At 33.6% G+C, this 17,256-nt stretch overlaps 1 protein-coding gene across 4 annotated transcripts in view; it reads left to right on the top strand.

The window, feature by feature from the left end:
• LOC128192798 (uncharacterized) overlaps window positions 1–17,256 on the top strand; it is a 73,234-nt gene that overhangs the window by 43,236 nt on the left and 12,742 nt on the right. For all 4 annotated transcript variants that reach the window (XM_052865776.1, XM_052865775.1, XM_052865778.1 and 1 more), the window contains 7 exons: window positions 785–1,060; window positions 1,410–1,727; window positions 2,438–2,494; window positions 6,859–7,197; window positions 7,831–8,136; window positions 9,349–9,627; window positions 9,731–9,811. In XM_052865776.1, the coding sequence (XP_052721736.1) occupies window positions 785–1,060; window positions 1,410–1,727; window positions 2,438–2,494; window positions 6,859–7,197; window positions 7,831–8,136; window positions 9,349–9,627; window positions 9,731–9,811 (1,656 nt within the window). The remainder of the gene's footprint in view (window positions 1–784; window positions 1,061–1,409; window positions 1,728–2,437; window positions 2,495–6,858; window positions 7,198–7,830; window positions 8,137–9,348; window positions 9,628–9,730; window positions 9,812–17,256) is intronic.

Below are 17,256 nucleotides of genomic sequence, written 5' to 3'. Positions count from 1 at the left end.
GCATATTGCTAGGATTTTGATTTCCGATAATTTATGAAAAACAGCTTTTTAACTTAGTTATTTTTTGGCAAAATATTGCAAATAGGGTACTCCATTTCACAGGATAAGGGTTGACATGGATTATGGATACAGTTCACATAAATGAAAACCCAGTTTACTGTCACATTGACAGCTTTTCACTTGTTTGTTCTGAAACCTAGTCTTGTAATCAAATTAATATCGTATAACAGAATTTTTACTGCTTTGATTTTTTACGAATTTGTCTTACAATTGGAAGATTTGAATTTTTATGCGTAAATTTTTTATGAATTGGACATGTCCATAAAAATTAAAATCTTCTGTGGTAAAAGGGGGAAAATTTCACCATGACTTTGTTACATTTAACAGGCATACAAATCAGAAAATTGATTTTCTGTTTACAAGTCTTTAATTATTATGATTTTAAAAAAATCAAGATCTGAACTGTTTTCACCACGTGACCAAAAACGCTCAAATACGATGTAGAAAATTTATGCGTGGTGTTATTTTACTTTTGTGAAAATTTATGCGTTTAATTTTTACGGATTTATAAAACTCATAAAAATTAGTAAAAATGTGCAGCATGTAAAAATACCGGTTATACGGTATATCGATACACAAAGAAATGCTGCTTTAACTCTTCCTCATACAAACTAAGAAACTCTGAAAATACCTTAATTAAGTTATGTAAATATTAAACTTGGAAAAGTAAAATTACAACAAAATTGGAAACATGCCCCTTTAAATTTTTTATTTTCTTTTGTAGAAATGAGTGCAGTAAAGTGTGTTAGATTCAACTTCAGGAAAAATTTGAAGTACTTTAAAGATTGTGTAAGTAAAAAAAAGTTGTTGGATTACCTGGAAATTAATGGATGCAAGGTAACCAGTACTGGTGAACTGGTACCAAAGGAGAGCTATATAATCAAAACAGCCCTACGGAATGGGAAGCCTTGGTGTGATTGTATTCTGGAATGTTTTAAAAATACAGACTTTGTTTTTCTGAAGAAGTTGGTTGGACGACTTGAAAAAAGAGGAAAAGATGGTAAGGGTGTGATTTTCATTACCTTTGGGTGAGGGCGCTGTTTAAATGCAGAGTTTTATTAGTTATATATAGGGAAAAAATTTGTACAAAGTTACACTCTTTTCAACAATAACTTGTTAATACATGAGAAATTTATTTTGAGTAATTTCAAGCTTGTTATTATGTTATTTGCTTTCCTAACTTTCTCCACATTAATGCTTTTAACCATTTCATTTCATTGTGAGCAGCAAATTTTCCACAATCCTTTTTTTTTTTACATTAACATTAATTATAATAAACACACCCATTACAAGGATTGTATCATACTCAGGTGACTGTTAATGCAATCGAGCCTCTTGTTGAATTTTAGGAAGAGAGGGAGTAGACCTTCAGTTCAACGTTAAAATGATGATGGATATGAACGACTGTCTTCTTGATGAGTTAGATCCAGCACGCATTTCTCATGTTCTTTTAGAAGAAGAGGCATTTTCAATTGATGATCATGATGAAGTGGAAAACACGAGAGGCAGGCGTAAAAAGGCTGAAGCTATTTGTGGCATACTGTTAAGAGATGGGTCTGAATTAACAATGGAAAGTTTTTCGTATGCATTGAGAAAAAACCAATATATTACGAATGAAATAAGGAGAAGGCAATCTGGACAGCAACCCGTAACACAACAAAGACCAAGTGAGATCTATATGTTTTCTTTTACAATTGTCTTTAGATTTTCTTTAAATGATAACTGTAAAGAAAAGAATGCAGATTTGTGTTTTAGATAAATTATGAGTTTTCTCTAATGCTCACATAACTCTAGTGAGCTTTTAAGATTTTTTTCTAGCATTTGTTAATGTCATCAACCCCCAAAATTTTGATATTTTTTGTTTATTCAAGAACTGCCAGACAAATTTCATTCTAAATACTAGATTAACTAATTAACTTGCTTATACAGTTAACAAAAATGGAAAATTGTTTTCTTTCTTTTGAAAGACTGATATGAAACAGATTTAATTAAGAATGAATTTGAAATAAATGTTAGACACTTTGGCCCAAAAACATTTGGGTAAAAAAAAAACCCTAATATTTCAAGACATGATCAAGCTGTTCAATGACACTTTGCTCAAGGAGTTCCAGAATATTGCAATTTCGACTCAAGACATTTCAGCTAAACTAGAGTTCTTTTTTTCTTTTTACATAAAACATAATGAAACAAAACTATACTGTTCAATACTCACAAAGTCTCAGGTGTGTCATAAACTAATTAAAATCTCTATAACATTGAAAGTGCTATCTGATCTAAATATTATAGATATTGATAAGGTTATTGTGATAAGGCCTAAAGATTTTTCTGCAGAAAAAGGATGGCGTCAGGTTTGCTGAATATCTTGTTTTTATTTAAGCTAACCAAAGTGATATACAGATCAGGCATATTGGACAAGCACCTGAAAATGTAGAAGGTAATTAATTGTTGATTAATAAAACAGCAATCTGTTAGGCTATTTTTTTTAAATTGAATACATGTACCTTAATGACAGAAGAAATAATGGTTTATGAACTTTTGTTATTACTTTTTTAGGGGAAAAGCTATTTAGATGTTCTGATTATTTCTCATCATGTACAAAAATTAATTCATTGAAGTAAAGAAATCTTTAAGCATGAGAATATTCTTAGAAATACAGCTTGTATTAATTAACCCCTTCCTTTATAATGATGCCTTTGGACACTGCAATTTACGTGTAGATGGCTTTAGACATCTTTTTTAATCTGCCATATTCTTTTATTCATGAGTTTTTGAACAAATATTTTCAGCAAGATCTTTTAATGAAAATTGTTGAAGAATCATTTTAGCTCACCTGAGCTGAAAGCTCAAGTGAGCTATTCTGATCACATTTTGTCCGTCGTCTGTCTGTCTGTCCGTCCGTCTGTAAACTTTTTACATTTTGAACTTCTTCTTCTTCTTCCCTAAAACCGCTTGGCCAATTTCAACCAAATTGGCACAAAGCATCATTATATAAATTGCAGAAATGAAAGACCAATCTTTCTTCAAAGCGGAGAAAACCTCGAAACTGTAGAAAAAGGGGGGTGCATTTTTAAAAATCTTCCTCTCAAGAACTACTGAGTCAAATTCAACGTAATTTAGCATAAATCATCTTTAGAGGAAGGAAAATATAAATTGCAAAAATTAAGGGCTAATTCTGTTTCAAACTTGAGTAATTTCAAGTTTAGCATAAATTATCCTTATGGAAAGGAAAATATAAATTGCAAAAATTAAGCGCTAATTCTGTTTCAAATCTGAGTTATTACGAAAATAATAATAAAGGAAAGGCGTGTTTCAATCAGTTTAATAGCTTAGGGTTCGGCATCAGGTAAAATGGGTAGGCAAGACTTGGCCTGGGCAAAACAAAAGATTGGCAGTTATTAATCTGCCAATCTCATTAGAATTTCAGGATATTTGATGGACCAGTATATTTGTATTCGCAGTAAATATTGCTGCAAAATAATGCGTATTTGGAATTGCCGATTGCCGATCTGCCCCAGCTTTTATTTTACCACGGCCCGGGTTTGCATACCCATTTTACCAAGACTCGTATTCCATACTTCTAAAACGAGGTTCTTTGTTTAAAGCAGCCATGACATTATACGAAAAAGGGTCGATCTGACTATGATGAATTTGCTTGTTGTGCAACAGTTCGCGTATGAAGGGAAATTTTTGAAACATGCAAAATATATTGGTGCCGATTTTGTGAAGTAAAGTAAGGCTAAATATTTCATTGCGTTGACAGTTTTCACACATGACGTTGGTGTTAGCTTGTTCTGATTTTCGTTTCGTTTTCATTATTTATGCTTTGTAACCTGGGAACTTTCGTCTGTATTTCGTGATTTTTACGTATCAAATCAAACAGAGATTTCGGTAAATCAAACAGTTAACTGTTTACCTGCGCAAATTAAGCAAAATCTGATGTATCAAAAAAGTACAGAAATACAATTCATTCTATCTTTAATTCGGCATTATCTCTTGCGTAATGGTAGATTAATGCAATAGGTTTTGTTGAGATGCTCGGCATTTTCTCGAGTTTATTCAGTTTAAATAGAGATTGATATCGCTGACCGAAATCTGTAGGTATATACATAAATATATATATGATTCATTTCGAAAAAATAAATTGTGTTCTTTATTTGTTATAGTGCATGTTTCTTGTGTTTAATTGTTTACAATTTCTATTTACTAACCATATTTGAGTGTTAAGCTTCGAATTATAAGCAAGATACAGAGATTTGCTCACAATTCTATGTTTGTACACAGATCTTAAAAACTAAAGATTAAAAAAGTAAAAATTCTGTCAATATTTATTAATAAAATTTTCAAAGTCGGTTCTTCCAGAAACCAACTTAAACAACTTATTGTATTGTAAAACCTTTTTTCGTCATTTTTACTCCTACTGTACATGTGATCCTTGACTGTGTTTGTGTACATTTGTATAAACTGATTTTGAACCCCAAATAAATACCAGTGAACTGGTCTTGAGTGAATAAAAGAATTGAAAATCTTAGGCCATTCTTTTTTCCCATTTTAAATGCTGAATAGGAAATACCAAGTTCAAAATCTTAAGCTGAATGTAATAAACTCATGTGAACAAAATATGACTCAAACCTAGACGAACTGTGAGCTCGGTATCTTGCTTATAATTCTACGATTGACGCTGAAATTTTGGTTGAACATTAGAAATTATATATGAATTAGAGTATGTTAAATACTTGTACAAACAACATAAAAGAGTGATATTCTGTATATACCTTCTCTCTGGGCCCCCTATTTATACAATAAATAATGTGAAATCTACATCAATTTTGATAGTTTTTAAGACACGAGTAAATAAAAACGACATCTTTAAAACAGTTTCCAATAGTTCTGACACATTTCTGTTGCGGGGATAAAGTAATTATCACTATTCCTAAGAAAATATCACAGCGGAAAATTATCCTGGTTTGTATGCGAAGTAAATAACAGTCATTTAATTATAATGGAGAAGACAAATGTTTTTAATTTGAGGAATTGAGCACATTGAGGTACACTTTTCTTCTTCACATCTGTACATGTAGGATTTTTAAAATAAAAAATAATAACTATTATATATTTTAAAAAAATACAATAACTAGTAAGTAGTTGATGAAAAAAATGTATCTATATGCTCTCATATATTTTGATCGCTTTACAAAGTTGGGGGGGGGGGGGGCAGAACGAAAATATAGGTAATTGGAAGTCAACAACTTAACAGTGTACCCCTACCAAATGTTTAGTTTTATATCTTACGTACGATTTTCTTATTCCGGTAAAAAAATAGTATTTCATGAAGGTAAAATGTCAAAGATTACGTGTATTCAAAAATAAGTGTAAAATTCGAATACTTTACAATATTTATTTTTTGTTATTCTACCGAGGGACCATATGGTACAATATCTTTTGAACGCCTATTGTTGCTCAGGTGAGCGATGTGGCCCCATGGGCCTCTTGTTCCCAATCCAATGGCCCTGGCCCCAGTACCAAAAATGGGTGTGAGAGGCCTGCTGAGTTCGTTTATATTCTAAATTCATGCAGCTATGCTAAATAGGAAATACCAAGTTTAAAAGTCTTAAGTTGAATGTAATAAACTCGTGAACAAAAACATGACTCAAACCAAGCTATATATCTTGTTTATAATTCTATGATTGACGCTGAAATATTGGTTGATCAGTAGAAATGTCTTGCTAAAAGGATGATATGCTGTAACTACTTTCTGATGTCCCTTCTTAAACGATGAATTGCATAAAATCTACACAAATTTTTGATAGTTTTTAGAGCAAAAATAAAAACGACGTCCTTTAAACAGTTTCCATAGTCCTGACACATTATTATAATGAGGATAAAAGCATAAGTGTTGTTCTTATTAATTATTAATTCTTGTTAATTATTGCAACAGAAAATCATGACATCTTTGTAGACATTTGTTGATGAAAATAATGGGTGGGCCTTGGTACTATAGAGCGACATGCTTGCCAAAGCATTGATTTGAATTATAGCTCTTTAACATATGTAACAACATTTTTCAGTTAAGTTTATTCATCAGACAAGTGAGTAAAAATATGAAATGTCATACAAATGAATTCATGCCTGGTAAACGACAAACGTTTATAATGGAGAAGGCCAATGAAATTTTTCAATGTTTTTAATTTGAGGAATTGATCAAATTCATTCTGGTGCATTGTGGTTCACTTTTCTTCTTCTTTCACATATAGGATTTTTAAAAATAAATACAATAACTAGTAAGTAGTGGAGGGAGAAAATGTAACTTGATGCCCTCGTGTATTTTAATCGTTTTTTTAAATGATTGGAGGGGGGCCAAAATAAAGAGACCTAAGGAAGTTAACTGTGAACACCAACTGAAAATTTAGTTATTTATATTGCATATAATCTTATTTTCGGTAAGAATAATATTCCATAAACTAAGGTAAAAAATTATGTATATGCAGAAATGAGTGTAAAATTTGGATATTCATTTTTGGTTAATCTACCGAGGGGCCATATGGCACAATATCCTTTGAATGCCCATATAAGGCCGATGTTGCTCTGGTGAGCGATGAGGCCCATTTAGCCAGTTGTCTTTAATCTCGGGTGTTTTTAAAAAGTAGTTTTTAAAAGGTCTTGTAGAAAGAAAAGATAAAGAGCTATTGTTCATATCTTTTTTTATACTTAACAATTATTACTAAAGGAATAATGTTCTGATTAACAAAATACAAGATCATAGTAATATGAAGTACCATTATGCCTTTTTTATTTTCAAAGAAATTCAAGCAGCCCCGGGATCAGATATACTTATGTCAATCCCTGTACAAGATGGAGATGTAGAGGAGTTACAACAAAAAATTGATCAACTAATCATTAACCCTGACTTCCATGCAGAAGTTTTGTCTTCCCAGGTGATGGTGAGAAGTATCTCTTTGGGGTCAGTGGTACTAAGATTAATTGCACTGACTGATGATGCCTGTCAGATGCTATTTGATGAAAATGGGAAAAAAATGAAGACATTGATTGAAACATTTTTGCGTTTTTCTAATATAAAAGAAGATATGATTAAAGGAAATATTAAGGTCACTGTCAGTGTACCAGAGGAGGAAACTGGAAGTAAGTAGCTTTTTATCAGGCTTAGTTTTAGAATGATATTGTTGCATTACCTTGAGCTACACAAGAACGTGTCTACAAACATTTAAGAAATAAACAGCAAGTTAAACAGTTCAGCAGGATATGAACTTGGTTTGTCATGTGATCAAATCCTGTGAAGCCGGAATGGCTTGTCAGAGGATTTGATCAAGTACCAACCAAGTTCCTGGTGAACATTTCAACATTGCTGTTTATTACTTATATTTACATGTACATTTGAAAAAGGCAAATTGTTCAGAATTGTTACAATTACCGAGATTTATGTTTATGTTTAATTTACAATAAGACAAGTGATAAGCGCATGCTATGATCATTGTGACGTCGTGAAAAATTTCATACACTTCCGCTATTCTGTAGGTTCATTTAAGAAAATATAGATGCAATTGTGAATATTAAGAAATATTCCATCTTTATGTAGGGGGTCCTGATGATAAAGAGCTGGGCTCTATTGATCAAATTGGGATTTGGAACATCCATAATAATTTAGTTTCTACTTGGCAAAAATGATTTTATTTAATAATTATTTATTTTTTGGATCATTAAAATATATATATATATTTTGTATTTGTTTATATGTGCTTAATTTGATAAACACAGATAAATTACCAACTGATGACGAAATAAAAATACGAGGAAACTGGAACTTGCTTGTTGAAGAGTTGGAACCATCAACCATGGCAAAAAAATTGTTTGAAAAGCATGTTTTCAATGAAGATGATACCAAAAAAATTTCAAGTATGAAAACAAGGAAAGAGAAAGTAGAAACCCTCCTTAGTTTGTTGCTGTCTAAACAAAGAGAAGTCGAGAATGCCTTTGATGCATTCATCAGATCTTTAGATGAGTTGGGAAAAGATGACATTGCTGTTAAAATCAAGCCATCTGAAAAAATGCATCAAGAAGCAGGTCAGAAATGACAAATATAAATTAAAAGCTGTATATTAATTTTTAAAAGATTTGTTAAAGGGGCATGGTCACAATTTTGGTAAAAAATTATTCTTCCGATTTTAATGTTTATAATGCTTTAAAAAGGCATTTCTAGTAGGCAACCAAAATTTGAGTGTCATTGGCTGAGTTATAAACAAGTTACAGACTTGAAATTCTTTGCTATGTAAACAAAGCTTTTGTTTACATTTTGAATGTTGTAGTAAAAATTCCAGTGTAAGACCTAAAATGAATGTGTTAAACGTTAGGAGCTGTTTATTCACGCTTTAGACGAAGTAGTAGATATACAAATCAGCTTGAAAAAGATTTTTACTGGTATATTTAACCATATGTAAACAAAAACAGGGCACGAGCCTTGTTTACATGACAAAGAATTGTGAGCCCTGTATCTTGCCTACAACTGACACTAAAATTTCATAAGAAATATTCCTCAAGCATTGTAAATGATAATCAAAGTACTGCAGAACTGACGGGAGTTGATTTTGTAGTTGTTTATTTATTTTAAAATCAATGATATGTTATTTTGCATGACAAATACATGTAGTTCCTAATTTGAATTACGCACATTTTTATAATATGAATTTTTGGACCCCCATATGAATCATGTTGAATAATATATAAAGATAAAATTAATTCAATCAAACTATGTATCAGTATAGAAATATTTCTCGAAATTTGTATGGGTCCAAGCAATTTTGAACTCTAGTCTCGTTCAACCAAACGCTCGGCTGACACCGTAAATCTCCGACAAGGATTTACGGAGACAGCCGAGCGTCGAGTTGAACGAGACTATATTGAACTCTGGCGTAGGAATACATTCGACTTCAAAAAATATCTAAATTGTTCGTGCCATTTAAAATCTGACTATTTTGAAGGTATTTATAAATAAGTTTCCTTAAAAACAATGCTTTAGCATACATTACATCGAATTCATCAATTATTTTCAAGAACTAAGTCTTGTCAGCAGCAATGATTTGTGCTGAGGTCCAAACACTGTTTCACTTTCGGTTTGTCTGAGTAACTGCATAGGAGAGATGATTAAAATCAACTCCCAAAAACAGAAAAATAGAATTTGATCAAAATCGTGACCATGCCTCTTTAAGTGTTTGACCCTGTTTTCAATTTTATGATAAATCATTCATTTATGCCCAATGTATTTTACCTAAATTTTAGAAAAAGTCCGTTTGGGATTGCTTTCCAAAATTGCAGAAGCAGTTGATGAAATTGAGTCAAGCCACATGGAGGAAACTTTTGAATTGTGTGGCATTGATAAACATTCTGTGAACTTCATTAGTTCTGAGTCAGGCAAAAGTCGCAAAGACAGAGCGCTTCAATTTCTTACATATGTTTTGTTGAATGATGCCTATGTTCTTGGTATAGAGAAAGTTTTGAATGACAGAGGTTTAACATGGCTCTTAGAGTATCCCAAAGACAGGAACTTTGCAGATCAGTGTAAGTATATATTACAAAGTTATATATAAGTAATAAATTGGAGTGAAAAGTGAACATTCAAAGTATAGCAACAATTAATGTTTATGCTTCATTTCATTTCCAGTAATGGGTGATAAACACAAGCGCACTCCAGGTGAAGTGCTCTATCAATGCCAATATGAGGTGGAGAGGAAGGAAATGAGAAGTGAGTTAAAATTTCTTTAACACAATTTATAATTTTAGCATTTATAGCTCTCCTGATCAAGAGACTCAAGTGAGCTTTCCTGATAAAAATTTGTCTGTCATTGTCATTGTAAACTTTTTACATTTTCATCTTTTTCTGCAAAGCAACTGGGCCAAGTCTCCAGGAGTAGAGTGGGGTCACAATGGAGAGGGAATAAAGTTTTACTTAAGATTATAAAGAGAAATCTTCCTCTTAAAAACCAATTAGCCAGAAAAGCTGAAACTTGTGTTCAATTGTCCCCCCGGTCTGAATGCTTAGTCCCTAAAGAAGTCCCCCATGGACTGGCATGTTGACTTCCTGAGGGCTGGGGTGTAGGCCCTGTGGGTGTGGAGAGGTGGGGCAACTTACCTTGGGTGCATGGGGAATTGAAGACAAAGGTATTGGGTGTCAGTACACCACTGGCCGTGGGTAGGGGCTGTGGGGTTTCAACAATGTGACTCTTGGACTTAGATGTAGTACTAACACTTTTAATTGTTGGGAGTCTTCCAGGGGTAGGAGCCACATAAGAACCATGATCATGATCATCCACTGGCTAGCTACTTACTACTGATGCCTGACTAACACCAGAGTATAATGACTGACTGCCCTGGAACATGCTGGTCTAATATAATGGCTACCATGAGCACTGCTAACCCCCCTCGTATGACTGCTTGGGAGCTTGATCCCACCCTTAGAATATCACTTACTACCGAGTGGGAGGACATAAAGGAAGGATTAGGCATGTCAAAGTGCACAGTCTTCTCATCGCTAAGCCCATTAGTAGGATTGGGGTACTCTGATCAACTATGCCTGCAAGACACGCGCTGACATGCACAGGAGGAAAAGGTTACCCTGTGGGCATAAGGGTGTCTTCGCTATCACTTTCGCTTAACCTTAAGACAGAAATGCGTTTCCTAACATATCGTTTTTTTTCAAAATGGCGCACTTGATAGCACCTGGTTAATACACAAAAACAGTGGAAATACATTTGCAACTATATCCGATGAAATCTTGCACAAATTAATACTGAAATGTCTGTCTTATCATGCAGCAAAGTTAAGGCGTCCCGATGCTAAAATACGGCTGGAAAACGATATTATTTGAATCATCACAAAAATACTTTGACCTGGGGATCTATTCACAAAAAATCGTACGTTTAATCTTAGACGTAAGTTTGACGTACGATTTTTTCGTAGGATTTTGGCTATTCACAAAATGTCGTACGTGTGACGTTACGACAAAAAACAGTCGTAAGTTTACGTCTACTATTGGGTTGACGTAAGTCTATAATTGATATGTTTATAGTTGAGTTATGACAGTTCTACCTTCTTTTTGTCATAAGCAGAATTAAGAGAAGAAACTCCTATTTGATAACGCGCTGTGGTTTGCCATGAAAAAACAGTGCCGGAGATCCTTTTGTATCCCGTATTGCAAAATATGTTAATGGTGGTTGAAATTTAAATTTCTTAATCTTATTTGAAGCTCAATTATAATCATTCAAGTATATAATCCAAAATCACCACTAAAAACCTTACACATATTGGATGATTCTGTGTGAGTTTGAAATCGATCACTATCGTAATCAATATCAAAATGTACTTGCAAACTTCGGTATATAACAGTGATAGCAAATCGCAAAGTAACAACGACACTAAAAGGGCTTTACATGTAGCACTGACTTTGACTCCTATTGAATACAACCGCGGTACTTACATGTATAAACGACATCTGAATCTAGCAATTAATATCGGCATATTCTGACTTAACATTAAACTCTCCTTTGATTTAGCACAAACATGTAAGTGTTCCAGGCATTTATACTCAATCTAGAATATCTAGAAAAAAACAGTGGTTATTTTATTAATATTCTTGAAAAAGTGAACTCTTAACTGAGTGTTAATAAAGTATATCATCTATTGAGATATGTTTGCCGATAAGTAAAAAATTAAGTCATCGTCAACATGTTGCATACAGAAAGTCTGGAAGGGAAGACCTTTACAGTTTATTTGAGGCAAAATATATGATCTGTCAGGTAAAAAGCATTCGGTCTAATACATACATGTATAATGTTTAATAATTTAAACAATATTTTATTATGTGAAATATTACATGTAAATACTGTAAAAGTATTACACTTGGCTGTGTATTTAGCGTTTTTGGCGGAATGCGGCTTCCGCTAAATCAAGTACATCGCTAAATGTCATACATATATGTAAAAGAATAGTCACATTCAGGAATACGCGAATTCAAATCTACACCGACATGTTCATAAACTAATTTCCGCCAAATATCGTACACGCCAAATATAATACGTTTACAGTAGCATAATATAATGTCATTTGTGAATCACTGCAAAATCGCATCCTCCAATAACTTATTTAAGCGTTAATCATTACCTTTTGATTAGAATTAAGTTTCTTGCACGTGTTGTTTGTATATTAAGGAAACAAGTTTTCTTCTATGGGGGGAAATTTGATATAAGAATTTGAACAAAGCAAACCAGTTTGCGACCTTTCGTGTTTGTTGGAATACACTAACTGGTCTCTGCAATTATTTTTTTCTTAAGTAGAAACTTTTTGATGTTGTTTTTAAGCGAGGTCAAAATTTGATTGGGCCAGTTTTCAACGTGTGGGGGTCGTAGATCTACAGGTTTGGAATGGTTTTCTACTGTAGAAAAAGGACCCTACTTGGCATAGAATACTGACCCTGGGTCAGTTTTCTCCGTAGAAATTTGACCCCCGGGTCAGTATTCTACAGGGTCACTTTTTGTCGTTATACCGGGTATATCGACTCAGTATTAGTTAAAACTACGAAAATTATTTGATACTATAGGCGTTTTCTTTTATTCCTACAAATGCATTAAATCAGTTAAACAGTAGTCATATGCATACACACTAATAAGATATCAGTATTTAATGTAACCAGCGTACTACATATCATGCATGGGTCGGGGGGGGGGGGGGGGGTCCGTCTGGTCCCCCTAAAAAATTTAATTATTTTTGGTAGACCCAGCTCAAATCTTTTTTTTTTTGAAACAACTTTTAAACTTATTAAAAAGACCGAAATATTTATACCTTTGCACGTTGGTTTTCCTATTGTGAGCTTCAGCTCACGACAAGATCCAAATATTCAACCGCCAAATATTAATACAATGAAGCATGATCTCAAGAGTTATTAAATTATGCACAAAAATTCACCATGTTAGGTCATATTTTTAATAAAAATCTAATGAAAGTCATGAACTAAATAACTTCTTATTCACTTTTGTACAGAAAAAATATGAAAGAAATATTACATTTATTCTTCAGAAGACCTTTAAAAAAATTCACAATATCGAAAGGAAAATTATCAATGGACACGCCGACCTGGGTAATAACTCTTAGTAATTTTATAATCGCCGAGCAGACAAAATAAACCGGCATATGTAGAATGTACATGTAGCGATAAACTCAAAGTGTTTTTGACAGTATTTTAAAAATGCCACGTTTTATTACAAACAAATTCTGCAGTAGATTTTTTGTATTTTGTAAGTTAAAAACATGACATAAATTTCATACAGAACTTGGATTTTCTCACATGCGTCTGACGTTCAAACATTTTCTTTTCACAACAAAATTATTCCCAGGAATATAATAACACTATTATAAAACTGGGAAATATTTTATCATAATACATGTACATAAGAATTATTTTTAACGTCAGGCACATGTGGATTTTCTTTCTGTCGATAATTGTAAACATACATACATTAAAATAGGCGTATGGGAAGAAAAGAAGTGACTTCGTTATATACATCTGTGCTCAAAGGCGCTATAAAAGTTCCGCGAATGTAAATGATAGCGTGACGTCATTTTTCCACAATGCCCACTGCGCATGAACATTGTCGGTAACTAGGAACTTAGACGCACTTACGACTGTAACAGACGTACGACAGCGTTATTATCTTACGACTGCTTTTGTGAATAGCACCATAAACGTAAACGTACGTTTGACGTAAGTTTAAGGTGTAATCATAGACGTACGATTTTTTGTGAATAGATCCCCTGGTGTATTTCTTAAAATCTATGTTACATTTATTGACATCGATGTTAAACATTATATTTGATGCATTTTCGTGACGTCATATGTACTTTGTAATCACGTGACGGGCGAATACTTATATTGCAAATGATCTATTTAAATCGCATCGGCGCAGGTGATTAATGACATTAAATCATACATATTTTTAATAATAATCCTTTGTTAAGTCATATACTTTGAAGTTCTTGCTTGGGAAAGAAATAGATATTTCGTTTATGGAAGATATTGTTGAAACATTCCACAACATCATCAAAATAAAGCATATTGTTACTAATTAAATAGGATTAACAAAAGATTGGGGTAAATCCGTAGGTTTCCCAAGCACGATTCACATTGGTACTTATATTCTCTACCAATTTTACGTAAAATATTCTAAAATTGTGTTGATCTTTCACCTGCGCCAAGCTGGTTTTTACATGCATTAAAATTTCTTCATTCAGTTGTTTACAAGTAGCAGGGATAGTCTCAAAACCACTAGTTTATAAATAGTCATTTACTTAAAACGAAGCTTTAAAACTGCAAATTATTTGATACTGGTTTTTATTATGAATTAATTCTGTATGTCTAGAATTAATTGCAGCATCTATGTAAAGGAAACATGCGGTATTATACTGGTTTGATATAATTCACTTTTAACGTTAAGATACATGTACATTCCCTGAGAACTATCGACAGGAATGCAGATCGTGACGTCAAAGGTAATTATGACGTCATATCGTATGAAGTACAGACAAGTTACTTTCTACATATCGCTGTAAAATCCATCGGGAAGCCTTAACATGCCCGCGCAGGAATATATTTGCAGAGATGGAAAAATTTACAATTCTTGGCAAGTAATTTTACCACATGTTGGCCTCAGCGCAACTTTTTATTAAAAAAAGTCTACAGCTTACTGTACAGAAATTTTTTTCCCTCCCAATATCCAGCAAGCCCAGGGCCTCAAGTTTGGCGCCAATGTAGTATTTATTAGGGTCTCACTCTGCAGGCGCCCCAAGTGATAAGTCTGTCCATCCTTCTGTTCATCCATCCATCTTTCCTTCTGTCCATCCATCCATCAGTCTGTCAGTCCGTCCAAGATCACTTGTCCAGAGCATATCTTCTTTCCTCTTGGCCCAATCTGGCTTATACTTCACCCTAAGAGTGCCTTTGGGTAAAGGATATGCAGTGACCTTGAACCATGTTTCTTGGTTGAAGCTGAAGGTCATAGCAAAATCATATAAAAAATACTTGTCTGGAGCATATCTTATGGTCAAGGTAATATTTTTTAGAGTATATACACTCTCCACTTAACCTTATTAGCTTCTTAGTAAAGGGTGTTCAGTAACCTTGAACCAAAGTCAAATGTGAAGGTTATTGCGGGATTATAGTAAAAAATATCTTTTCTCCCTTTGGTCCAATCTTGCTCATACTTCACTCACAGTTTGGCTATGATCAAATGGTTTACAGTGATCTTGAATGATGTTTGTAGGGCAAGTGTCAAGTTTGTATTGTATCATGCAAAATTCTTTTTTTTTTTAGAACATATGTATACTCTCCACTTGGCCCTATTTGGCTCCTTCTTCACATTAACAGAACTTTTATGAACCAAGTCAATGTGAAGGTCATAGCAGATCTCTTTATAATCAGTTTTAGACCATAGATTATTTCCCATTTGCTTAATCGTGCTCAGGTTGAACAAAAATGCCTGTATGTAAGGAGTAATGAGAATAAATTAAAAGTTTTATGCCAGCTGGAAAATTTCTAAGTTATAGGTCAAGACCGAAGATATATTCTCTGAAATGCTTTTCATTCTATTGTCCATGATTTAAGTGGGGCCCTTTAAGATGGTCACCATCTCAATGTTGTTTACTATTACAACAACACAGTAATCTGTGGGTAGGGTACCACTGGACTCGCCAGTCGCCTTGTCCTACACACGTTTTGAGTCTGTGGCTGCAGACTTGTAACTGGCAGTAAAAGCATCTCATGCTGGAAATCCTCCGGTGGTGATGTCACAGGCTATAATCAACCCACATGTGTGATAAGTCCACAATCACTACAGTTCACACCGGTTCTCAACTTGTAGTGCATATAGGAAATCCCATGTAATATGTCGGAAGAAAACTCCAATGGAGTCCAACAATTTTGCCTTCGGATATCTGGAACATCTGGATATCTCAAAGTTTTTCCGTGGTCCCCCAAACATCGAGATATAGATATCTGCCTGTATTATTAGTTTTAACAAACCAATGGTACAAGTGACTTTCCTCATATTTTTGTTGATTATTTGCAAATTTTTCTAGATATGGTCATAATGGCATATTTGAGAGGTACAGGTAACTCTCGATGGCTCTAACTTCGATCGCTCAAAGTTCTTGATCGCTCGAAGTGAGTCTAGGGTCCCAACTTTTTTCTTTATATAATTATGCAAATTTACTCTTGATTTCCCGTACTCTTTGATTTCTCGAAACTCTTGATTCCTCGAAGTCAAATTGCAGTTCCGTTATTCATAGTCTATAGTTTTTTACTCTTGATACCTCAAAGTCGCTGTGTATCTCCAAGCGCTAAACCTAATTAACACCTAATTGGTCATTTAAATGGCTATAGGCGTTAGACACGGGACCAGAGTCGGGGGTTGTTTATTCAGGCGAGCCTTGTCCTGCAAGGTGATAATCGTTTGATGTTGACCTAACTGATACCTAATCTATAATTAACACCAACCATTTTTTCGATAATTTGGAGACGCAATGAAAACGAGAAATGACGAAACGATAATATAGAGTCATGGTCAAATTTTAGAATTATAAAACTGTAAAAATTATGCTTATCAGCAAAATTGTCATTATAATGATTACAGCTGAACTAGTTCTTCGACTGGTGAGGGAACCATACAGTAGAAACAATGGGTGATACTCAAATATCTCATTTATGATATGTCGATCGTCTCGCAGTCCAGTAGTACTGAGCAATCTGGTCTTAATATAATGCATAAAATAAATAATTATTTTGAATTCATTCAATATTTAGTTTTTAAAACATTCAGTTCTGTATATATTTGACTTAAAAGAAAAAGTTGCTTAAGCACGTGCGTAGGGTTACCACTAAATAAATGGTTTAATCATAACATCCGGTAGGACTATATTTTAAAACCCGTCGGTCAACCTGGAAAATTCCAAACTCTTGAAAAATTGAACTCTTGATACCTCGAAGATTTTCCTTGGTCCCATGAACTTCGAGCTGTCAAGAGTTACCTGTATATGTAAGCTCCCTCATGTTATTACAACAAATTAATCGGTAATGTGCTATAGGGTAACTACAGTAGCCAAGGGTGACCTTAATATAAGTGCATGTTTGATATTATGTGGTTT

This window comes from Crassostrea angulata, chromosome 7, assembly GCF_025612915.1.
Source record: "Crassostrea angulata isolate pt1a10 chromosome 7, ASM2561291v2, whole genome shotgun sequence".
Lineage (NCBI taxonomy): Eukaryota > Metazoa > Mollusca > Bivalvia > Ostreida > Ostreidae > Magallana > Magallana angulata.
The sequence above is the reverse complement of the archived record's forward strand: the minus strand, read 5'-3'. Positions and strand labels throughout refer to the sequence as shown.